Below are 26,063 nucleotides of genomic sequence, written 5' to 3'. Positions count from 1 at the left end.
CTCTTCCTCTGTAAATTCAGTCTAGACTCTGAAAGTCAAGCTTTGTTCTTCCTAAAACCAAACTAGACCCTTTGTCAGCTCTTTGGTTTGGATTTGGCTTGCCAAATCTAACCGACTGGTTATGGACGGGCTTGAATTTATACATGCTACCTGAGTGACATGTGACTGTTTAGAGGCTTGAAGATAAGCGTGGATGTGACAGTGGACTGAGACCATGGATTAACAGTTCTGCTAATAATAATAATATGTAAATGGAAAAAATCCAGCATACTCTCCCAGCTAGTCTATATGATGCAGGGCCAATCAGAATACAAAGCAATTAAACTTAGTTTTTGTTGCTAAAATAATCTACTTTGACACTGAACTCCTCCAGTAGACAGGATGTGAAGGTTCAGGTTTCCTTTCCAAGACTACACTTAACCTTCTTGATTGCTTTGCTTAACTCATTTTAATTTTGCATGTATTCATTTCTTTGATTTTGTTCAGACCAGCAGTTGCTGAGTTATAATCCAAGCATCTACAACTGTTCCATCCCTAACATCTTCCAAGCTGACCTCCCAAATCTGCAAAAGCTCTGTGCGGGGTCTGAGCTGCCCTCAGTCACCCAGCGTCACCTCTCCAAACTCCAGTCAGCTCACGGGGAAACCTTTCTTCATTTTGCTAAGTCACACTTGTTTGTGGATGGTAAGAGAAACTGTTGTTATCTATCAACAAGCAATTAATAGGCAATTAATATATTATTGGGCAATGAACATTTTCTTTTTGAGAAAAGAGAAAGTTCAGCTTCAGAAAAAAATGTAACAGGGCAGGGAATGGTATTCCATCATAATATTCTCTCAGCTCACAAAGTGAAAAGCTGTCTGGTCCTTCAGATGTCCTAAGGTGTTTGATAATGGGGTTTTAAGACAATTTCTTTCCTAATATTCAAAAATGACAACATGGAATCATCTGCTTTTGTTATGAAGAAGCCTTGACATTTTTTTTTCTTTCCTTTTTTTCCCTGCTGATTATTTGTAACAGGCTTTCCAGGAAAAGAAGGAAAAGTAGAAATGCAATTCTGAAATAAAAGTCAAAATAAGGGGAGAAATCCCTTTTTCAAACATTTCTGACCTCCTTTATGCATTGAGATGAAGCAAGCCCAGTTTATGTAATGCTTTTCAGTCCCCTCTTAAATGAAGTAAAATAAGAGACTAATTTCTCACATCTTCTGTTATTCCATAGATATCTATGTGGCATGGATAGCTCAAGAACTGAAAACAGATTTGTTGGTTGAATCCTGGCAGCATTCCGGTCACAGACTTCCCTCAAATTGCTCTCTCCAGTACCACGTCTACAACATAAACCTAATAGGGACACCGTTGAATTCAACTTTTTATTCCATTAATGATCATTCCAAATGGTGTGTTTCAAGGATCTATGAAGATCAGTGGACCTGCATCGGAGACCTTAACCGTGCTGCTGAGCAAGCTTGGAGAAGTGGTGGGTTCATTTGTACGCAGAACAAATACATTTACAAAGCTTTCAGACACTTGGTAATCCGCTATGAAAGTTGTCATGATTCTCCCACATGGATATGAATGAACCATTCCTCCTAAATAGCATAGCCCTTCATTACATAAAGAGTGCAGGAAATGTCTGCTTTAAACTAAGTTTTCACTCTGAAAAATGTCCCAGTGAGTTGCCAGATGGATTAGGCCTTTACCTTCTTAGCTACAAAAACAGTTGCTTTACAGGTGAAATACTGTTTTTCCCTCATTGCCAGATCAGCAAGCTCTGCCTGAGCTCTGAGTCATGCTCTGTTCTTTCCTTGTCTCCTCTCACCATCAGTAACTGAGATTGTGCTGCACAGACTGGGTCCGCAGTGACACTGTGACAAAGCGCATTGCTTTGAATGATTGTGCACAGATGTCCTCAAGTGGAACTTGGTAAATGGTGTTGGACATGGGATGTGAGGAAGAAAAAAAATCTGTCTTGTTAGCTAGGTTGTTTGGGGCGTTTGGGCAAAAAAAAMCCCCCAAATGCTTTCAGAATTGCTACGTGGCCCAGGTGCTACTGAGATCAGTCATTGCATTTCTACTGAGTTTGGGGGGAAACTGGACTGAATCTCTTAGAGAACAGACGTAACTGAATATCGACAGGAAAACAAGCAGGTCTGTGGACAGAATTAATTTTTATATGATTATTTTTTAGGGAAGAAATGAGCTTTAAATCATGTGTAACCAATAGCTTGGTGTATTTCTAGTGCTTTTATTCATGTATAGTAACCATATCAACAAATAAATATGTCCAAAATATGAATGACCAAAGTAAATTGAGAGGGAAATGGTCTGTTTAYAGTCTCTCTCTTTTATCTTTAGTTATTTACAGTTGGTTAAAACGTCTTATAGCTGCCAAAGGAAAAAATTGAGAAAATTAGAAAAAAATTAAAAAGAAAAAAAAGAAAATATTTGAAAGAAGATACTATTTCACGTACAATTTCACAATACAACAAATGTGGCTGTTAATTTTCAGTACTTCTGATCTCAGGTTTAGGATTTGAAGTTTGGATGCACTTCCTATAAAGATAAAGTTGCAAAATGCTGATAACTTTTGAATTCAGATTTCAAAAGTGTATCTGTGCTTAAATATGTCCCTAAATATATTTATAGGTTTTTTTTTTCCTGTGTTGCTACTATAAATTCCTGTCTGAAGGGTCTGCTGCTCCTAATATTTCTGTTTTGCTATGTTTGTATTCCATACAACTGATTCTCTACCAGAATGTCTGAAAAGGAAGTTAGATATAAAGAAATGCCCCCCCAACCACAAGAAATTGTCAAAGATTTCCTTCCCTTTTCCTCCTCAAATATCAACCAAACAACAAAGCATATGAAGTATCAAACAAATCAGTTTTAGAAAAAACATTTGTGTGTACTTCTTCTTGAAGAAATAAAACTAATGTACCTAGCCTGCTTAATAAGGAGAATTGTGAAGGAATGGGTTTTATATTTAGTAAATTGATCTGGATCATAGGTAAACCTTAGGCAAAACTAACTCAGTGCAAATAATGTAGATAGGTTAGATATTCTTCATTAAATAGACCCTTTTTTTGGCCCTACACATGACTGAATAACATTTGACAAATAATTTGGTTGATAATGTTTTTCCTCTGATGATTGTCAAATTATTTTACATATATACTTTCCGTTCTTTTACTAGCATGGTCAAGCAACAACTATTTGTGACAGTGAAAACTGCCAGTGATACAGAATGATGAGTAGTGGGGTGTTATGACATGGCTCAGATAAGCCAAGATAAAATTCGTTTCTCTTGTCCACCTTTGCAAGGCAGACACTAACCTAACCTGTCTAAACTCTTATGTCTTGCCCACAGCTGTGCATATGCATGACCTTATGGTAGAGGAATGGCAAGAAATCCATTCTTAGAGACAGCTTTGCTGAAGTTCATGTTGGTATATCAAAGATCTGGGCTTGTGGATCTACATGCACAACCTGTATCTCTTACGTTAGGTGCTCATACATGGCATTTGGGTCACAGAGTTCAATAGCAAAGAAAGTCTCCATCCGCAGGTTATCGCAATAGTGTTGTCAGACAGTCCTGCTCCCCAAGCTAAAAGTCAGTTGTCTGTCACTTGACTTTCGAGTGCTAACTTTTATTCTTAATTATTTGATCATTAGATAGTTGCCATAAATCTTCACAAGAAAATTTACAACATTCCTCTTCCATTAAATTGAAGATAGGTAGCCTCCATTTTAGCTATGACTGTAGAGGCATAAACAGTAGTGAGAAGATGGAGAGACGCAGCTGTACTTTACAGCAATACAGTCACCTAAATAGTCAAGTTGTGCTCATTTCAGTGGTGTAGCAATAAAAAGGCTGCAGTTCTGGTTCTCTCTCTTTTTTTTTTTTTACCGTAAACAGTTTTAATTCAGTTTTGCTTTCATTATGTAACCTCCATATTTGCATATCCCAAAATTTCTGTTACAAACACTATGACACACAGGCAGTCTCTTTGTTTCCCAGAAGAGACTGATGATCAGCAAGATAAGCTTCTGGGTTTTTAAATGGTTTGTAACTCTCAGGCTATCTGTGTAAAGTCAAGACCATACGTCACTTACTCACCTGAATGTATGCCTTCGTACCATGCACTCTGATCAATCATCGGTGTGAAATATTAATTTTTACATATATATATATTTATATATATTCACACGAGTTTTTAATTTTACAATGTGCTGTTCTTTTGTCAAAATGTCAGACACTTGACAAATTGTACCAGTGACTCCCTGTGCTCTATTTGCTGCCCACTGCAACCCTTTTGACTGGACAGAGTTTCTCTTGCTGAAAGGGACATCCAGTAGCTGCCCCTCTCTGTGATCTCAGGGGCGAACCTGCTGAACAAAACTGATACTGCAAAAGAACAGGATCCTTGAACCATGGCATGGCGAGGGGAAAAAGCTGTTCTCTTTTGGGGAACTCGAGAGTCTTTGCTCCTCAGCGTGCAGGTATGGCTATTCTGACCCTTGGGCTCTGTTCCAGTTAAACAAAATGAGAACATTGTAATAAATGAAAATTGCTTGCCAAGGGAGTGGGAGAGGCCAAAAGTACACATTATTAATCCACTAAACATTATTGTAATGCAGCCAAGTTTGCAACAAACACAACAGGAGAGATTATTGTTTGGTGTAAATTACCTTGTGATAATTTACACAAGATGGGAATCTGTCCCAGCATGTCTAACAACTTACAAATGTCAGGAAATGCAAATATGAGCCCCTCAAAGCACCTAACTGCCACTCATTCACCCATCAGAACAGCTCCTACCCTAACCACAACTAATGTCATCCCAGAGCAAGCAGCATAACTCCATCTCCCTTTGACCTGTCAAAGAGAAACTTCATTCCTGATGATTTTTCCATAACGCTGGTAATTGTGGATGTTTGGGGCAGTGGTCTGCTGTGTTCAAAAGGGCCATTTTACACAGACTTATATGCAAGAGGCCATTTACAGGATTAGACACTAGCATCCTTAAGAGAAAAACTACAAAATATTTGAAAGCATGAAAATTTAAACCGTGAGATTTCACTCCACTTGGCCATCTACTATTATGGAAAACAGACACGTACATCACAGTCTGAGTCAATTTTACAAGGTAGCCTTTATGGTGGGATTGCTTGAGGTGTCTCCACAATGACTGAAAATATACTGACATTTAAGTATGAAAGTGATGAGCAATGTATTGGAGAATTTCTCAAGGACACCTGAGGCTCCATGCTAGCAGTCTGCTAGCAAGTGAAGGGAAGCTTTGGGAGAAATTTCTTTGCTTTAGCTGGGAAGCTTCCCTTCTTCAAGACGTGCTAACTTAGCCTATCACTTAGACTCGTCACTGAGGTTCATAGAAGTATTTCTGAGATACAGAAAAGTCAGCTTTAAAGTGTGCTATACTGTACAAAAATCCTGAGAAACCTGGGAGGTCCTGATTGTTTAGCTGTCAGTAATGCCCATTCTTCRACTATCCTTGCAGATCTTGGCCCCTCTCTCTCTTCCCCAACTCAATTCACACAAGCTGCTCTACTATCAACGCACTTCATGTAGTTTTCAGACCCCCAAATTAGAAATTACCAGTTAGTACATCTAATGTAAGTTTGTCTGTCAAACAGTACTTCCTCAGCTTGCCTATGGTGTGAAGAGAGAGGGTTATTTTTGAGAAGACATATGGGCCTCTTTTGTCTCTCTCCTCTATTTAAATATATACACCCTGACTCCTGAAGGTAATGAAAAGCTAAAGAACAACTTTGTGAGAGGTTTTTTTTTTAATGTAGCAAGGCATCCTTTGAGTTATTAGCATAGTCACATAATTATCCCCAGAGAAACTTACACCCATATGTTAACACCCATAAATTACTGTGTGGATCTCTTTTATACCCTCATTTTCAGCTTCTGGGAAAGCTACATCACTGGGTACTTAGTATAGCAATTGTTTTAAAACACGTAAGCTCTCTATGCCCTGGGTAAAATGTCCAGGAGAGAGTATTGCTGGCAGCCTCTGAAAAGCTCAGTGTAAGCCAAAGCCTAACTGTGCTCAGAATATGATGCAAGAATATGATGCACCTCTTTTATTTCCCAAAGGATTTCTGAAAAAGACAGGGATATTCAATGTGATAGACAGAAAAGGAAAAGAATGGGAATGAAGAGAAATAGCAATAACAAATGTTAGGCAAAAGATGGAAAAAAATTAATAGCAGGTAGCAGGGAATAAATTCTTCACAGTACAAGGCACTAACAGCTGATCTATGATTTCAGGCTAGTGTTTTAGTGTTTTATAGCTACCCTGATACCCTGAGTAGACTAGTTATAGCTGACACTTTTCTATTTAGATTGGAGATACCAGATTAAAGGCCTATTCTGCTGAATTTTCTCAGAATTCTTCAGAAATTGGCATGAACATGTTATTAAAACATGCTATGCATTGACTCAGAAATCAGCTGTAGCTATTTCAGATTTTGACCTCAAACAGGAGCTACCTTGTGTATATACTTCTTTATATAACTTTTTTTTTAAAAGAGGTTCATCATATTCTTATCTTCATGGTTTTTAATTGATTTATCTCAATATAAAGTGTATGCTATCCTATAACTAATTTTTATATATATTTGATATGTTAATAATTTTACTCCAGCTGTTAAATACAAAACATAAGGATTTGAAATATACATTTTGCCTCTTATAGACAGCTGTGTCACATTTTTACTCAAGTGATTTTAGTAAATCCTCTTGATTTAATTTGATTTTTTTTTCAGTTGAGTTCATTTTAGATTTCTACAGAAGGTGTACAGTGACTATTCTGAATCTCCTTTAAGGTGGCTAAAAGTAGAGACTACTTTTCCATTCCATTAATTACTTTGTAGCTTGGGAACTGCAAACTAGTATTCAAGTACTCAAACTGGTCAGGTTTCCCAGAGCAGAGCACAATATTTAACATTGCCTGCTAGGGTGCTGGCTGTTCTGCAAGCGGTTCACTGCAGTACACTTGTACTAGCATTGCTCAATTTATTAACCATAGAAACTGTGCATGCAAATTAGCCACACAATTATGCATCATAATACACTAACCCCCAAATCTGTCTTTACATGTAGTAGTGCTCTCAAATAAGCATGTCACATTATAGCAATACATGTTTTAGCCATTACATTACAAAAACTGCCAAAAGGTCACTAAAAGCCTTATCAAGTTATAAAATTAGTTCCTATATTTCTGACTCTTCAAAGTTTGGGATTATTTAGCTTCAGGGTCTTTTTGTGTCTGTCTCTTTTTAGGTTTCCTTTTTGGGCTAAGTTTCTGTCAGCCAGAAATCAGTTTTAGAAATGTGTTTCTGCACTGGTCTGATTATGCTTAGCATTGCTGACCTGTACTTCACATTGATGGTTAAAAATGCCTAGCTTAGTACACGTTTCAAGAACTGCTTCCTTCCTCGCTCTGGAACCTGTTCCATTTGTCATACTAGCCTTGTGAATCCCAGGCATGCAAATGAAATCTGCATCTTCTCCTCTCTCACTTTCTAACTCTTCCAAATATTTGTCTTGTAAAAGTAAGATTTGCAAGGTAAAAATGAGGAAACCAACAATTTTGCAAGACATATTTTGCAGGGAACGAACATGGAAGAAATGCTGCACAGCAAACGGAGACAATTACTACAATTGTGTTCCTAGCTGCCCACCAACTTGCCTTCCCCTTCACTGTCAAAAAAAGTGAAGGACTGGAGAAACAGGAGCAAAGAGGGCTGGCAGGAGAAACAAAGAAGAAAACTCAGAAGAGGGAACAAGAGAACTGGAGGTAAGCAGAAGAGAAAAAGCAAGGGAAAAGCAGAATGAATGCTAGGATGGAAGACAATAGGTGAGGTCAATGACCGTGAACCATTCAAAGTTAATCGTGCAGAAAATCAGTTAAATAGGCTGTTTCATTGACTATGATGGTTACTTAATATTTATCCATTTTACAGATATGGAGGCTATGCCACAGATAAATAAAAATGGGAGGCATAAACTGAAGTGACTTAGACAATTACAAAAAAAAAACAACAAAAAAACCTACCAGAAGGTCCCTACCTATCACCAAACCTACAAGAGGTGGGGCAAACCAAAATCAAAAGTATTAAGTATGGAGAAGTTGGAGGGAGAAATTTGTAAAGTAAACTAAACAGTTTGAACCATATATATTTGAACTACATGATATTTGAACCACATGCTAAATCTCTCTCTCTCTCTCTCTCTCAAAAAAAAAAAAAGAAGCTACTATTAAGATTAAAAGCCAGTACAAAAATATAATGAAAACAAGACATCTGAAATAAACTTTTACAAGAGTAACTGCAGATGATTTCAATATGGATCATTACACTAAAGCTAGCTTCATTCATTTTTGTGGCATTGAGACAACTGTAAAAATGAATGAAATATGAATTACAAATACAAAAGAATGCAAATAGTGTTAAGCAAAATTATGCCTTTGCCATTTTGCTCTTGGCATTATTATTAAAGATATCTCTACAACATATGGACTCTTATTCTTGAATAAAAATCAAAGTTAGTTCAGAAAACTCCTCAATTTTATATTTTCATTGCTTTCATCTCCTTCTACATTCCGCTTTATTCTTGGGGACTACATAAATCACCATCAGTCTGATACAGTTGTTTCACACTGCACTGAGTYAAAATCAACAAGCATTCCTGGATGTTACTTACTGTCACTTGGCTCATGGTGGCCCGTTGTTTTGTAACCTCCCAGTCTTGAATCTCACAGAGGAATAATGGCAGTGTAGAAGCTGTGGCTCTATAAAAAGTGTCACCTTAATTTCAGGGGAGGAGCTAAGCATAAGGGGTTGGCTTCACAAATGTAAATATTTCACAATTTATTTAGTAACATAGGTTTTTTGGTTTTTTTTTGCCTTAGGCGAAAGCTTTAATAAAGGAATAGCTCCTCTGCAACAAAGGAAACAGCAGCAAAAAATGAGAGGAGGACACATCATAACCCCATTAATGTCAGTGGGAGTTTACCTTCATCTTCAGTGGGACCAGAACTTCAAAGACACAGGAATCACTCATAAAAGCTGAAGGATAAAATCTGAACCTTCCGCGGTCTATGACACAAACTGTGTTCAGAGAGTGGTAGTGCAGTCCCAACATGGTAGAAATGTCCCCAGCAGGAGTTTCCCATCATGGCTTGACCACAGCCTCGTCCACAGCGCTGCTAAGGTGGCTGTTAGGAATGACGTCAGAGAGGCCACATGCACGGGCAGTTTCTTGGGCAGAGAAATCACCRGGCCTTGCAGGAGCTTGACAGAGATGCAACTCCTGTTGGTGAAGAGTGTATCTCTTGCTATTTATCTTTGATTAATTCAACCATAGTGCCCCAACCTGGAAGCAGTAATACCCCATTTTTAGAGATACTCTTTTTAAATCTTAATAATTTAAGGGCCTCATTCAAAGTCTGTCTGTGGCAGAACGAGGACCCAAACCCGTATCACCTCAATCCTACATTCTGTTGTTAGCACTGAGGAAGATGAGCAGTATGGATAGAGAGAAGATATCTTTTTCTTCTCTGGGGAGATTCAAAATCTCCCTCAAAGACCTAAGAACACATCTGGGATGCCCTCTGCATGCTACGTACTGTGAAACCCACCATGGTACAGCCAAGATAAGGGAACTCATGTTCCCAAGCATCTCTGTAGGTACTGTTGTGCTACTGGCATTGAACAGCAAAGTAGATATTAAAAGAATAGAGGTCTCATTCTTCTACTAACAGCAGAATTAAAGTTTCCCTCTCCTCCCTTTGGACTACTCCTTATTCTTTTCTTCTTGTCCCTGAATTGCATAAGAAGACACAGCCTCACTTTATTGTATGATAATGTGCAAAACGTACAACCTTGAGAGGTTGTTACACTCTTGATGGGTGAGTTTCCCCCCACCCCACAAGCACACAGTCCCATCTAGTCCAATTTTAACTCTAAGAAAAAGTTCCCCTCTGTCCTTCATTGCTGGGCACCAAAATATGCCTGACAACACAGCCATATCCCTTTCAAATAAACCAAACTCCACAAAATGGCAGATATTTCAAAGAAATGTTCCATAGGAGTATATACCCTAACTAAGTCCTCATCACTATGTTCAAATTATGTTTCATGCGGGATCGGCACTACCAGTCCACTGCAGAGCACATCAAAAAAAAGTTACAAACATTTTCAGAAAAGACCTCTTTAAAAGAGATATGTTTACCAAATGCTAAACCTCTGGATATCATCTATATGGCCATGATTTTCAGTCCATAGGGGCAGAGAAGTCTATGGGTCTTTAAGAGATCCACAAATATGACTACAGATTGCAAGTTCATGCCTGTTTTCTATACATGAAATATCTTAAGGAAGTCTGTACCTCATTGGAAAATTACAGGGAGCTATGAATTTCAAAACCTGTACTCGTTGCAAGTTGGACCTATATTCTATGTCAAAATATCCATTTTTTTTCTTTGAGAGAGAGCACTGCTAAAGATCCAGCAGGAACAGAGAACTTGTTTCAGTATTTTTTTCCAAGAAAGTGCAGTATTTCTTTAATGTTAAATTCTATTGGTTTCCAGTGCCCTCATTTTTAATGATCAGCATGTATAAAATCATTCTAAATGAAGAAGAAAGCATGTAGCTTTGGCTGCTTTGAACAGCATATAATAATGCTGTTTGAGTTTGTGGGATTAGTTTGATATTCCAACCAAAATGGCTGTCAAAGATATGGCAATAAAGGTGAAACACACAGTATTGCTGATAAGATACTAATCTTTATTTCATGGTCATAGTCTTCTCTGGATTACAGATATATGAGCCCAGCACTTTGCGGGATCAAGTGACACTCTCAAACATAATGCTACTGAGCACAACCAATCTGAATAGATTAGTTAAACCAATGTGGTAAAGGCGAAGTGAAACTCAGCCGCTTCATGGCCCTTACCAGATATAACATAAGCATTTAATCTTCCCTAAGAAGAATTTCAAGTGTGTTAGGAACTAACAGCATTTGAAGTAAATCCAGTGTTGTTTAAATGTAGCGTTTTATGAAACTTAACAAAGATTAGCTGAGTAAAAAACTAAAAGAGCTAAACTCTTCACAAATTTACAAATGCACTGCACAAATTAGTACGTATTTGTGCAATTCGTTCACAAGAAGAGAAAAATGTTTCTTGTAAGAGAATATAGGTGTGGCTACTTCTATGTACTGAAGAGATTAGAAAAAAACCCTGTTGATGCTGTTTAGTTGTGTTTGAAGTAATAATTAGAGGAGTCTGGCATCAAGTTCGAATGATAACTATTGCTTTCTTCACACAGATTTTCTAGATTTTCTTCACATATTTCTCTATGAGAGACCAGTTTTCAAAAACTATCTAGCAAAACTATTATGTTACAAGTATTACTCCAGCAGAAGAAACTGTTAAAGGATAATCAGAAATACTGAGGGTGAGTTCTGGTTTTCCAGTATCTTCTCGGGACTGGGCTTCAAAAATGAGAGTCAGCTTTTCTGAAAATAATCTCGTATTGTAAAGGCCAGATTTTTTTGCCAACTCAGATGTTCGTAATTACATTTGAAAATGATGCAATTGGCAAATGCTCAACAGCCTTGGAAATTGGGCCCAACGCATTCAAAGTGAAAATACAGGCATAAGCCTTTTACATATTTCCCATATAGACACTTCTTGCTGATGCTCTCAATTAGAGCTCGTTTTTGTTCTTTAAAAAACCCACACTATTTCTTTCATCATTAATAGTTTTGTGTCTGTTACTGTTTTGAATTTTCTGTTTTGAACATTCTCAGAAGGTGGTTGTCACTTCACAGAGCCTGCACATGCCCCAGACTCTGCCCAATGATTAACCTCCTATGCAGTTCAGCCCTTTGCCTCCACTGCACGTTAGATGCCTCTGCTTACTTTATTTGAACTCCAATGTTTTTTTTTTCCCCCCCTCTTTAGGCTTATTAAAAACAGCTTTTGGACTAGAAGAAAAGCACTTATATTGGAACAGATAATTGGATTCCTTTCACTCTGAACACCCATAATACCACGTCCCAGATGGCTTAATACTGAAGAGCATTCTAATAAGTCCTAAATATGGATGTAAGAACATATCATATAAAAAAAGAACCTTACATCTGAAGAACTTTACTACTGTAAAGTAGTAAAAAAGTTCAAAAGTTAGTTACCGCTCAAAAGTTAGGTAATAAAGAATTAAATTTGCCTGTGCAACTTTGATTTGGCCTGGGTATGGCTATCTTTCACAAAAATCTTTAATCCCACCGGACCCTGTTTCATTTAGTGCGCAAAAATCTACAGCTTGCTCAGAGAATGGGTAGCTTTTTACTCTATTTTTAATCTTCTTTATTAAGTGTACAGATATTATTTATTGCCCATTAGCCAGCTCCTTCCCAGAACCTAATTTTGTCATGGAGTTTTACAAGTTTAGCTCCCTGAAGTATTGTGGTGCTCACATTTGGTCTATGATACACAGTAGGGCTACAAGTAAGATGTACGTCTATGGGTGGAGGGATAAAAAATGCTTACTATTATCAGACTCAAACTTTTCATTTCCTTCCTTTTGTGGGTTCACATCCAGTATACCAATGCAAGTTCTTCTCCTAAACAGTTTTTCTTAGCTTAATATATTATTATTCACAGAATTATCCTGGAGTCATTCTAAATCTTTATCTACTAACACAGCTTTGCTTAAACATTGCTGAGATGCTTTTCACCCTATGTACGTAGTTTGGTTTCTGCCACATAGTACTCAGCTAGTCCTATATATATGTAATGTGTTTTTCAAAGCAGAATAGGTGGAAGCTTGGTTTGAGAATATGCTGGGATGTCTTGTGGCATTTAAGCATTAGGTAGCAACTGCTAAAAAATTTTGAAAATGTAAATATAAAAAGTATCTGAAGGCCAGATGGTTAAGAAGCTAACAGGAGATCGACTGGCACCACAAGGTAGGACAACAAAAAGAGCAAAGGAAGAGGGTTGCCTGCTGCAGCTTGCTTTCTGAAGACAGAGGCAAATGGGAATGATTAATGAATGCAGACATGAAGGACACAGCAGCTTCTGCAGAGTTTTGAACTGCAGAGTTGTGGAGTGCCTATCTCTTCCTAAGGCAGGATCATACCTAGAGAAACAGCTAGGGAGAAGAGGAAGGGTACCAGATTGATATCTCGCCCAAAACAACACAATTATTTTGTTTCATCTCTGCCAACAGGTATAATGGAATGAAAGATCCTGAGCCCAAAGCAAAGTAAATCACCGTCTCTTAAAAAAGATGGACTACTTCCTCATGAGGTGGTATTATGGACTGGCTGCTCTCTACGTGCAGCTGGAGGAGCACTCAGAGAAACAACCGAATGGCCAGTGGATGCAATGATATTCATCCTTGTCAGAGGGCAGTCTGTTCCCAGGAGTACCAAGCAAAATATTGCTGAATGAAGAAGTGAGACAGAACTGTAAAAAYCCACCTCAGCCTGGATAAAAGCACAGACTGGAAAATTATGCATTAAATTGTAAAAGCATCTAGGAGAATGATGTGATAAAAATCCTCAACAGAGATCTGCAAAGAGACTACAATCAACTGAGCGGTATATTCTAGGTAATTTTAAAAAAGGTAAACAGAATCTGGTCTTGATGAATGACTTGTGTGCAAGATCAAAAGCTGCTTTGTTAGGACCTCCGGCAACATCATCACTTCATCTTTCAACATCTCTTTGGTTGGCATCATATCAACAATATCAGCCCTGCAGGTTGTGTAACAACATAATGATGCAACCCTTAGGGATGAAGGTGGAGGTACTGGTAGGATGACAAAGTCCCACCACCCACATACAGGTAAGAAATAATTGGGAATAGGTGAGGCTTTAGCCAAGCATGAAACATTAAAAATGCTGTTTATTAACTATCAACAGAACCAATTAAACTAAATGTATATAAACTATTTAATTAACAGATTAGAAGGCCTAAAGTGACCTCTGTGATCTTCTAGTCTGACTTCCTGTATAATGGAGAGCAGATTTCCCTGAATTAGTTCCTGTTTGAACTAGATTGTATCRTTTTAAGGGGGAAACATCTCATCTTGAGATATATATCCTCATCAGAAAGCTACCATAATTCTTGGTAACACTCTTAATACTTACTTAGGGTTAACTATAAATTTGTCTGTCTTAAGATTTCAGCTCTTGGATCTTAGCCTGATGATAGAATTAAGTCATCTGTTTTTAAATGGATGTTCCCTGCATAGAAAGATACTTAAAAGTTGCTCATTATCTTTCTCTTTGATAAGCTAAATAGAATGAACTCCTTGAGCCCCGTATTAGAAGAGGAGTATCCTAATCCTTTAATCGTCTCATGACTCTTCTACTAAACCACTATAATTTTTCATCATTCTTTCTGAATTTAGAACACAAAACCTGTGTACAACATTTCAATTTGCCACCAGTGCCAGATACAGAGGAAATACAAACCTCTCTATTCCATCTCGATATTTTCTTGCTTGGGCAAACAAGGGTTAAAATAAAAAGGGGTACTAAAATTCCCTCATTTTAGTTGCTGTGTCAGACAAGTAGCTATTGTGATCCATTACAGTCTCCAACTCCTTTTCAGTGACTGCTTCCCAGAAGAGCACTCTCCATAAGATTTGCTGGACACATGTTCTTCTTCCTAGAACATACGTTATGCTTATTAATCTCTACAAGGCAAAAATGTTTTCACACCCATTTTGTAGAAGAATAAGGCAAAACAGGATTTATCAGAGGCTACCCATGAAGCATTTGTGAGAAAGGGAACTGAGGACAGGACAGAACAACTGAATCCCATACTGACACTAGTATGCATAAACATCTGAAGTCGAACAGCAGAAGCCGTGCCCAGATGCACTGTAAGCTGATAGATATAATCCTGGTATCACACTGAATGCTGTCATTTCTTTTCAGATGCATTTAAAATTAATCATCTCATTCTGTTGGTGAAATAAAAGAATAAGGATGAGCCATTTAGCCTAATCCTCTCCTGTTGAAGGTAACTATGTCATATCTTCTCTTTCATAAATAATCACACATTAACATAGGAAATAAAACTACAGACTTCCAATTTCCCCAAGCAGGAGTTGAGGAAAATAAAATAAAATTGGAAATACAGACAAAGGAAAATATTATCTTAGCTAATTCTTGTCATCTTATACAATGACTTTTATTGAAATAGTGCTTCTGAGTCTCTCCTCTGTTTCTTACTGCAGGGAATAGCCATGTTTTACTGAACCACTCTGTGAGTGTTGGGTTGACTGCCCAGCTTGCTGAACCATGTAGACCAAGCAAAAGAGCAACTGTAATAGAAGGTCTAACCTAAGACCATATAACATGATAAGGTTCATTTCTTCATTTAGTGCACCCAGTTTATCCAGTGCATCAGACAGCATTAGATCTTACAAGCGTCTACTGTAAAATGCTATAAAACAGGCTGAATCTAGGCCAGAGCTAGGGATAGTTCTTGGGGAGCTATCTGGATTTCCTGGAGGGCAAGGTGTGGTTCCGTATGTGGGAGGTAAACGCCAGTGATTTTCTGTTAGTAGTAATTAGGTGCAGCTTGAATTTCATTAATAAGAACTACATATGCATACTGGAAAAAAAAAAGAGTTTATCTGACACTGGGATTATTACATGTTGCCAGCTAAATGTTTTACAGTGTTTATTACCTTTGTTATTTTGTGATTAGCATGTATAAATGTCCAAAAGTGTGTTCACATTTTACCAACATATATGAAAAAAGTTCCTGTCACTGAGAGTTTACAATCTAAAAGAGAAGAAAATCTTATGGTAAATCTCCAAATTAACTCACCAAGTTTGCTAATATTCTGGAACTACTTCTCTTTGCATTTTGATGGCCACTATAGATAAACTGATAAGAAAAGGAAACAGAATCTTATCATGGGAAAGGAGCTGGACAGCCTTAAATAAAATATATGCTGCAATTCATCAAAATCAAGTAATAAAAACAGAAAAAAATGTGGTTAAAAATGACTGCTAACTTGAATTATTTAAAATCCATTCATTGCAGACTCTAACCAGGTGCTATTTGAATATTATAGCAGATATTCTAAAATTCCTATAAAACATTTTTAAGGTTTTTTGCTCCCTTTTGATGTTTCATAGCAGATAGCATTGTGACTCTCCAGCCTGACCTTTTGCACACTACAGGTGATAGAGTTACCTCCAGTGATTCCTACATAATTTCTGGTGGAGCTAGAAGACTTCTTTCAGAAAAAACATCCATCTTCTTGATTTAAAGATATCAGATGATAATGAATGCCTCACAAGCCTACCTAAGTTGTTCCAAGGTTTAATTTTTCTAACTGTAAATTTTGTACTTTTTTAAATCCAAAAACATCCCTGGCTTCAGCTTTCAAACACTACTTTTTTTTTTTTAATTTGTCTGCTAAGCTGAAGATTTCTATGATCACAAACATTCTTTTTACTTATGTACTTCCTCTTACAAAATTCTTTGATGGACTAAAGAGATTAAGGTTTTAAAGTCTCTTCTGTAAGGAGTGATCCCCCCATTTATACACCCAAGGATAGCATTTGTGCTCTTAGTTCTTTTTCTGTGTCACTACTTTTCAAAATTTCCTATAAATATTAGCTTGCACTTAACTATATTAAAGTGCACTTTGTTCAAGCTAGCTTATCTTACCTAAGATTCTGGTAATACTGTAGAGTTTATCAATCCTTATTATGTATCATTTCAACAATTTCTGTTTCTTATGCAAATATTATCTTATGAGAGTTCTTAGACTCTTACAAACTTTGAAACTAACTAATGCAAGTTACTGGTCAGGTAGAAATACTTCTGATATATTAATAATGCCAAGTAAACAATGGTCCTGAATCTACTTTTTCCAATTTAAAATGTAAAGTATCTACCCAGAGCTAAGGAATAATATAGCCAGACACTGAAATGTAGTAAGATAGAATACAGAAGAATATTTAAGCAAGATTCTTCTTTATTTTACAAAGGATCAGGGCTTCTTTGCATTTAAATCTATGCAAACATTTATCTATTGTGGCAACATGTGTTGACACCCTGGAGTTCAGAGTGTTCTGCAAGGGGAAAAAACAGTTTGACTGGAGAATACCTTACCTTGTAACAAAATAGTTACATTATTTTTACAGTTAATTATGTCTACAAATTGTGTATTAATTTGCGTTAATTTTGAACAATGAGAAAATTCTTAGATACCTTTTGGCAATCTACAAGCAGAAAAAGAGGCAAAATTATTTGCTGTATCTAGTTTTATTTATTACAGAGAAATTATTCCACCAAAGCAGACATATACCTTAATATAAAATAACAGGGAGTAAATAAATAGGATGAAAACACAAGGTAGCAAATTCTGAAAAATATTTGGCTAGATATGAGTCATGCTCTAATGTTGGATAAACTCTTTCCTCTTCAATATATGAAGGAATGTTTTATTAAGGGTGCCCAAGCTATGTGTAATTACCACTAACAGAAAGATACTAATATTACTTCCTACAGAGAGGACCACACCCCCCAAGAAGCACACCTATTTCTGCATACCCACAACGTTGATGAAATGTTGCCAATGACTACTTTTTGGTTTACAGGACAATTCCTTAGAACAAGATACTAATCTCCAGAAGAAGCAAAGAAGTGATTTCAGCAAAATGCCAGGCTGAAGACAGCAGATGCTTCTTCAGTACTTTGTCATAGGTAGCTATTGGATAAAACTTCTCAAAAAGTGGTCAAGTCTAAATGTATCAAATTACAGTTTTCTGGTTTATATAATTTCTATTGGGGTAGTACTCCTGTCTTCTGCACTGGGCACTTGAAGTACCAGCAAGCTCCTTCTTTATCTTTTTCAGTTTACACAAAATTAAAGTGCTATCTAGTGGTTTTAATCTACTAACTAAGCAGAAGTGCTGACAGACTTGTAGGAGATTAAACACCCACTATTCATCAGGCTGATCTGCCCAGATTAAGATAATGGCAGCTCTGCCATCTTGATAGGTCTTGTGGGAAGGAGTCATTGTAATATCAGTTATAACTACATTTAAGGTTGTGTTGAAATCTATGCATAAAGCAGCATTAAAGTCTTTTTTTTAAAACTCTAGTGAGTTTTAACATTGGACACTAATACATATAGCAGGCAATGAAATTTCCATTAAATTTTAAATAATACAATTGCAAGTTTTTTGCAAGAATGCCAGTTAAAATGCCTTACCTTTGAAATGCTCATTTGCCTCATTTTTTTTTAGATTATTTAAGTTTTGCAATCTCAGTCTTCCAAATGCTTGACTTCTTTCTCCTGCACACATAAATACACATGCTGAGATGCTAGACACAGACCACTTAAATGCATATGTAATCATTTTTCTTTGCACAGTAGAGCAAGAAAGTTGCACTAAATTTAATTGCTGCAACTTCAACAAGGGCAAGAATGAAGGTCCAGGAAACTACAGGTCTGTCAGCCTGAGGGTGTTTGTGGAGCAAATACTCCTGGAAGCCATTTCCAAGCTCCTGAGGGACACAAGTGACTGAGAGCAGCCAGTGTGGCTTTACCAAGGGCAAACCTTTGATGAGAAGACTAGCTCAACAAATGAGGGGAGAGCAATGGATGTTGTTTACTTCAATTTTAGCAAGGCCTTGAACAAGATCTCCCACAGTACCCTTAAAGACAAATTGGTGAAATACAGAGTGGATAAATGGGCCATAAGGTAATAAGGTAAGGATAATTGGCTGGGCTGGTGGGCACAAAGGGTGGTGATCAGCCATGCAAAGTCCAACTGGTGGCTGGTTACTAGTGGCGTTCCTCAGGGACTGATACAGAGGCCAAAACTGTTAATATGTTTATTAATGACCAAGATGAGGGGACAGAGTGCGCTCTCAGCAAGCTGCTGTCTGATACCATATTGGGGGGGTGGGGGGGTTGTTAAATATTTTGGAAGGTAAAGCTGCTATTCAGAGGGATCTTGACAGGCTGGAGAAAAGGGTTGACAGGAATCTCATGAAGTTCAACAAAGGCAAATGCAGAGGCCTTGCATCTGAGCTGGAATAACCTCATGCAACATCACAGGTTGGGCAGAAAGTGGAGAGAAAGCAACTTTACAGAAAAGGGATGCTGGTAGACAACAAGTTGACCATAAGTCAGCTGTGTACCTTTGCAGTGAAGGAGGCCAATCTCACAGGGGCTGTATTAGCAAGAGGGTAGCCAGCAGGTTGAAGGAAGTGATTATTTCCCTCTATTCAGCACCTGTGAGACCACATGGGAATACAGTGTCCAATTTGAGCTCCTCAGTACAAGACATTGACATATTGGACTGAGTTCAGCGGAGGGCCACCAAGATGATTAGGCACATGACACATGAAGAGCATCTGAGAGAACCGTGTTCAACCTTAAGAAGAGAGGCTAAAGACAGATCTTACTGATACCTTCAGTTACCTAATGGGAGGGTATAGAGACTCTTCTCACAGGCGCRCACAGTGATAGACAAGAGGCAATGGACCCACTGAAAGACAAGAAATTCTGATTATTTAGGACAATTTTTCACTGTGAGAGCAGACAAACATGGGAGGAAGTTGCCCAAAGCAGATGGAGAATTTCGATCCTTGGTGATATTCAAAACTCAGCTGAACAAGACCCTGAGCAACATAATGTAGTTGGACTTACTTTGAACAGCAGTTTGGACTAGACAATTTCTGGAGGTCCCTTCCAAACTAAATTGTTCTGACCCTAGGAACTATTAAGATGCTTGTTTTCCTTTCCTTCCAATGTGTATATGGAAGGACTGTTGCATGGGGCTGGCAATGACCCCTAAAGCTCAGTTTCCATAACTTTTCTTCTACAGGAAAAGCAGTCGGTACAGCTATCCTCTGTCCTGAACTTCTGCTCTACAGAGGCTTCTTTTGAATGGAGCCCATGAGCCTAAATATCTAAAATACACTGACAAAGCAGGTCAGCTTTAAATAACTGGCCCTCATTAAGAAGCACCCTGCTATTTTGTTTTTTGGAGCATGTCTAAACTGCACAATTGAGGATGAAGCAGAGATCCCTTAGCTAGTAAGTCTCCACAGACGAGTGCAGTGCAGTGTCATGAGAAGATGCTCGTGTCTAGATGTAGCAGCATGGCATTGTGCCTGAGTGAGTTACTTAGCTAAGAAGCAGGATTTACTGGCTCAAGTTCACCCCCACTGTTCTGAAGCAGGCTTGACCAGCCACACTGCTCGGTGGTTTCTCCACCACACTCTTTTGTATGGTGACAGTCCTAGCTCTTTTAACATCAGTTGCAAAGGCTGTAAAGGAGATTCATCCTGGGACAGCCCACTGGGAAGCCGGTATGTTTTCCCATGAGAATTGTTTTGGKTTTTTTTTCCCCTTGTTTGCTTTCTTAAACTAAGGACTTTTTACACAAAAGCTCCAAAAAAACCATGAAGCTTATAAAGAAACTCCCAAAAGCTAGAGCATTACAGATGAAAGTTGACAATGAAAATTTCATTTGGTCTTCTTATGTATCTGCAGTATAACACAGACTTTAATTTCATTTTTTCCAGGTCCTGTCCTCTTGGAAAGAACCAGGACTGATTTGTGTACACAGTGTGTGTCAATAATATCCTTTCTTTTTTGGAATTTGAAGACATTAGAATGGAAGAGGACTAGTTCCACTGTGYGAACAGTTGTAAGTTATCCTTGGAGTTCTCTGCCACAGATGCTGAACCTGTCACTAAAGCTTCTCAGAGAGAGACACTAAGTCTGCATTCCTCATTTTCTGGGTGCTCAATTTAATATATCTAGAATCTGATACCTAAAATGGTATTAAGCATGGGGAAGTTAATTTTGAACCTAATTGAACATAGTTGCAGTTTGAACATATGATGCTGAGCATCCTCAAAATATGCAGCTTTGGGTGTCTCACACTGAACATTCTAAATTCATATATATATTTAATAAATTTTGCTTTGGCAAACTTTTTTTCATTTTCCACCTGTATAATGGAGTTAGTACCTTCTTTCCAATAAGCACCTTAATGTTTGTGTACCTCTCAGATTCTGTAAAGAACAGTAACCCACAAAAAGCCCAGGAAAATTACTGTCTGTTGAGTTATGGGATAGTACAGTCATTGGGAGTACATAATAAAATCTAATGTTCATCCTGAAATGTTAAATAATGCCCAACTTCATTCAGCATGATCCCCATTTTGTCCATTAAAGAGATCGCCCTAGGTGATAGAAAATATGGAAATTAAAGACTGTAAACAAGATCCACTAAGGAATGCAAGCCTGTAAGTCCCAAACAGATGATCCTGAAAACTACCCACGCTGTTCTTGAATTGGCACTTTGTAATTTTACTTTAGGTATTCCCCTAGAGAAGCAGCTCTGTGTATGCCCAGGTCTGGGCACAGTCTGGAAAGAGTTGAACAGCTTAGCATTTACTTCATGCTTACACCTAGCTGAATGAACAAAAGGCATTCCTGTAGCAGAGGTCCCAGACAGCCTGGTACGGTAGGTATTCTCAGAACATGCGTAGCAAACATCACCCAGGCTCTCCACAAAATACAGCAACAGGCTTTCTCTAAAATGTCACGGTACTTATGTGGGTGTCTCATATGGTAGCATACTGTGGTATGCTCATGTTTAACTCCTTCTTTAGTTAAAGAGATGTGGGTTCAGACCCAGATTCCCCTGCCACAGACAGTGTCTTGCACCACTCTGAATATTCTATGTTGAGTCAGATCACATTACACTTTTTTTACTGTGCAAAAGCCCAACATAACATCAGGCCAGAAGCAAAAACAAGAAACTAGACTCTTTAGCCTAGTGATTAGGGTATATACCTAGTGAGACAGAAGCTGGTAACGATCCATTCTCTAAAGGTTGTTTCTGCTTTACTGTGTAACACAGCCAGGAATCCAATATTTCTTCCTTCAAGCAAGTGTCCCAGCTACTAGCTATTTGTTCTCTTTAGTCCAGTATGTCTTACAACCTATTCTGCATGCAGCAATAGCTGCATGAATAGCTGGAAGAATGAGGAAACTCCTCTCACCTGAACAACCTACAGGCTTGTGGTTAGATTGTTCCATGGAAAAGACAGATGTGATTCTGAATCTCCAGATGCTGGAAAATCATTTGAACTCATGTCTTCTGTATCATATGTAAATACTTTAACTTCCAAACTACCACTTACAGAAAGCTACTGTCACTAACTTTGCTGCACAGTCAATTCTGCTAGACAGTTTCTGAGAGGGCCTACCAGACAGATGCTGCAAGCAAGGCAGTTTGAAGAATGTCTAGTTTGAAGGGTCTGGTAAGATTTAGACATGATCAAAGCTCCTGTACTAGCTGCTCTGCAGTCTCAAGGCTGAGGTGGTTATAGGCATAACAAGAAACAGATCTTTGGGATACAACCACATTATTCCCACAGCACCATGAAGGGATAGCAGAACTAGCTTTGAATGAGCCAGAATGAGAGGAGTGTAGTTGTTTATAGTTGTTCAGTACTCTGTCCATGCTAATTAGCCTTCCTGGGTAGCTGAACAAAATACGTCTGCTGCTGTAATGCAACTATACTGTGTCTGAAGCTTGAATTAGTATTTCCACTCAGCATTGCTTCGTGCTGTTTAAATGCATTATCCTCTTTGACTTAGCTTGGCTACCACTTCAACAGTTTAGATATGTTCTTCACCACCAAAGGAAAGTTATGAGGGGCCTAGGGATTTTGCAGAAGTGCAGGGGTTTTTGAGGGCCATAACTGTGGACCTCAAAAAAGCTAGCCCTGAAGGAACCTTGAGCCACGCCACTTTTTGATGTTTTGTTGTGACCTTATATTCTTACTGTTTCCCCTCTCAGAACCAGTTTTAGATCCATGACAATACTTTGTTTCCAACTACGTAACCTTAAGGGATTTTGTCCTAGAGAAAAATCAATTACTTCCTTATCCTCTACTCTACTAACACATGTCAAGAATCCTTAGAACTGAGACATTACAGAAATGGTGCTCATTGAATCTTATGATGTTCAAAATACTATTACCAATTAGTGGTTATCTGTTTTAAGAACAACCACCAAGAATTTTGGTTACTTGATTCCAGATGGGAATTGCTTTGCCATATTAATGAGGCAATGTAACTACAATCAGAGTGAAACACTTTTAAAAATATATACAGGAGCTTTCTACTTTATTTTCCAGGTAAAAATCATTGTACTGTAGGAAGAAACAAAGTCGTCTGTTGGCCATATCTTTCTTCCCAGGTAGGCACTGGTTTGTTTGATTTGCATCACCACATTTTCTGGGGAACTTTGTTCAACATGAATCTTGAAGACATGCAGTAAATCCTGTCTACCTTCAGGTAATGAAATTGAGAAAAAAAGAAAAATAGCAAATATTGGTTCTTTATTACAATAAAAAAAACAGTTCTCTTTCCAGTAAATTCTTGGAACCAGATACACCTTACCCTCTAGAAATCTTTTTTTTTCTTCTCCTTCCATAAGTATTTTATAACTTAATTTCCTTTCCCCAGCTGAATTGTTGTCCTTTCAACTTAATCATGAAATAGTTTTCAATTGTTTAAAATGATGGCAAAAATCCCAGAGCTCTATCGTAACAACTCCAAATGATGTTTCCATTACCACAACTAAGTCAGTAGTAGCTTGCAGGAAGGTTTCCTCCAAAATTCCTTAGTGCTGACATGGAATAAATGTTTTTATTCATTACTGACTCTCTGGAGGAGAACTTACTTGTGAGTTTACACAAATCAAAGTTACTGGTGTGGTTTTTTGGTTTGGGTTTTGTTTTTTTTTTTCTGACCAGGGCAGTTTCTCCCAAAAGGCAAAGTCAGTTTCCTGGCAATACTACATTAGTTGTAAAAAAGTTGTAAAAAAGGAATATCCTGGTTAAAGTGTTATTATTCATACAGTGTTCATAGCTAAGCTAAGCAAAGACTCTGGGACCCACAGCATTTCTATTAAGAAATTAAATTAATACTAAGCACGCATTTATTAGTTGGGCCTTCTATTAAAGTTATTTTATAATTGTGCCTTATTAGTGATCTTGTTTTTACTGGATCCACAATGTGTTTCTGGTGTCTTTTTATTGTCCCTCCTGTGCCCTAGGAAGTTCTTGTATTATTGTGTATCATTATGTTGTTCCTGTGACTCACTGGAAGAAAAGCTTATGCATAACATTAGGAGGCTGGCTTCCCCTTTGCTAGGAGAGAGAATGTGTTTTTCTCCCCATGTAAGCACTGAGCTTCACAAAATGATGCTGCACATCAGTTTGCAATGACAACAAAAACACTATTGCAAACTGGAAGTAGAAATAGCTCAGAATTCCCTAATATCTCTACTAATGGCACTGATTAGAATCTCTACTAATGACTTCTGGAGATACACTTGCAATCTCTCTATAACATTTGAGTTAGCTGGTTACTCAGTATAAGCATAAATAGGATTATTTGTATTAGCATGTCCTGTGGAGAATACAGTGTGTACTTCACCCCTTTGTAACAACTTTGTGTAACAAAGAAAAAAGGTACCTTTCCACTAATGATCAGGTGACAACGTTTAAGGCTGAATGTAATTTGTTCTTCTGTTATCCTTAATAGACTCTCACATTTCCTCTTTTGGTAGCAAAATTTAGAAATACTTTTACAGGATCTTGAGGCTTGAATTAGGATCTGAATTAATTAACACTGTGTTGGTCTAAGATCCAGTCTAGCGGAGGTGGAAAAAAAGCAAGCTCTATTTAAGATAAATACAGAAGTCTTCAGTCAACATATTCCAATCTAAATCCCCCAAATCTTAATTACCATGGAAACTGCTTATCCTTAAGGCACCAAGGATTGTTGAAATATTTTCTCTTGACAAAAATGGGAGTGGGGCCAGAAAACTATGGGGCTGTGCATAACGGRGACTTTGATCTTTCATTTACATCTCTATTAATTAGAAATAATCTCAGTGAAGCAAGCTGAGTTACACAGTTAAATTAGTTTATAGGACAGCAAAAGTGGGTTTGAGATGTTGTCTAGTTCAGGTTATTTCTATGTCTATTTCCATTATCTTCATGTGCTTATATTAACACATTTCTTTTTCTCTTTTCTAGTAAGAGAAACCTAGTAACACAAAATATTACTTGCATGTAAAATTAACAGACATAATCCAGTTTTGAGGCACTTCTTGAGACAGAGAAATGGAACATATCAGTCCTGTTGAGGCTCAGAATTTTGCAATTTGAGATTAAAAAGACCTCTAATTCCTCCCAAGCCTCCAGTATCCTCAGTATTCAAGTTCTATAAAACAGAGTGTGCTATTTACTGTGCAGCAACACTTGTACATCTTTGAGCTGGAAAACCAGCTCAGGAAATAAATCCCTATTTCTAGCTTTACACAAATTAAAGCTATATAATTAGTTCTAGGGGTTTTCTATTTCATGTTAATAATAATTGTAACAATTTTTATCAGAATAAAAATAATTTGCAAGAAAGATTCCTTCAAAAAATTCTATGATTCTTTTATTTAAAGAAACACTCCTCTAAACTTATCTCACTGTTGCTGTGTGAGCAAGTACCTAAATGTGAAACGTGTGTGTAGGGGGAAAAACTAGGTGGTTGTGATGTTAACATCATTTGTGTATATCAATCAGAGTGCTACGTTTGTTCAAAGTTTTCCATTTTGATATTGTTAAGCCCAGTCGTAAGTTACACTGCGGTAATACTTTGCCTTAAATACCCCTCATTTTATCTCAAGGCTGCTTGCATGCTGAGCGTCGGGTTTACCCGTTTTGCAGGTATCTAAAGGGGAGCCGCAGTCCATGCAACAGCTTCCAGTCAGTCCCCTTGCGGGGGAAGCTGCCGCCAGGGCCCGCCGCCACCTCCGCGAGGCGCCGAGCCGCCAGAAGGGGCCGCGGCCGTTGCCGTGGCAACGGGCGGCCTTTGGCTCCGCGCGCTGCCGCAGCGCGAGGCCACGCCCCGCCCAACGGCCGCTCGGAAGCGCCCTCCG

General features: G+C 38.0%; 2 protein-coding genes across 12 annotated transcripts in view; both read left to right on the top strand.

The window, feature by feature from the left end:
• Positions 1-25,906, top strand: part of DNASE2B (deoxyribonuclease 2 beta) — a 35,096-nt gene extending 9,190 nt beyond the window's left edge. For 4 of the 11 annotated variants that reach the window (XR_003252160.1, XR_003252159.1, XR_003252156.1 and 1 more), the window contains 11 exons: positions 487-684; positions 1,222-1,479; positions 7,645-7,831; positions 8,945-9,032; positions 11,364-11,492; positions 13,272-13,891; positions 14,992-15,076; positions 17,680-17,785; positions 18,459-18,797; positions 20,624-20,748; positions 23,257-25,630. Coding sequence is in view for 4 of the 11 variants with exons in the window: in XM_026057641.1 (XP_025913426.1) it covers positions 487-684; positions 1,222-1,479; positions 7,645-7,831; positions 8,945-8,957 (656 nt within the window). In the remaining 7 variants the exon portion in view is untranslated. Of the gene's footprint in view, positions 1-486; positions 685-1,221; positions 2,800-4,255; positions 6,693-7,631; positions 7,832-8,944; positions 9,821-11,363; positions 11,493-13,271; positions 13,892-14,991; positions 15,077-17,679; positions 17,786-18,458; positions 18,798-20,623; positions 20,749-23,256; positions 25,632-25,851 lie in introns of those variants that run through there. The other 7 variants (XR_003252157.1, XR_003252161.1, XR_003252162.1 and 4 more) reach the window with 7 other exon arrangements.
• The window catches only part of RPF1 (ribosome production factor 1 homolog), a 14,241-nt gene continuing 6,863 nt past the window's right edge, over positions 18,686-26,063 (top strand). The window contains exon 1 of the mRNA XM_026057598.1: positions 18,686-18,789. Coding sequence (XP_025913383.1) covers positions 18,686-18,789 — 104 coding nt within the window. The remainder of the gene's footprint in view (positions 18,790-26,063) is intronic.

Source organism: Apteryx rowi, unplaced genomic scaffold (assembly GCF_003343035.1).
Source record: "Apteryx rowi isolate R43461 unplaced genomic scaffold, aptRow1 scaffold_14, whole genome shotgun sequence".
NCBI lineage: Eukaryota > Metazoa > Chordata > Aves > Apterygiformes > Apterygidae > Apteryx > Apteryx rowi.
Note: the sequence above shows the minus strand (reverse complement) of the source record. Positions and strands in the feature narration are given on the sequence as shown.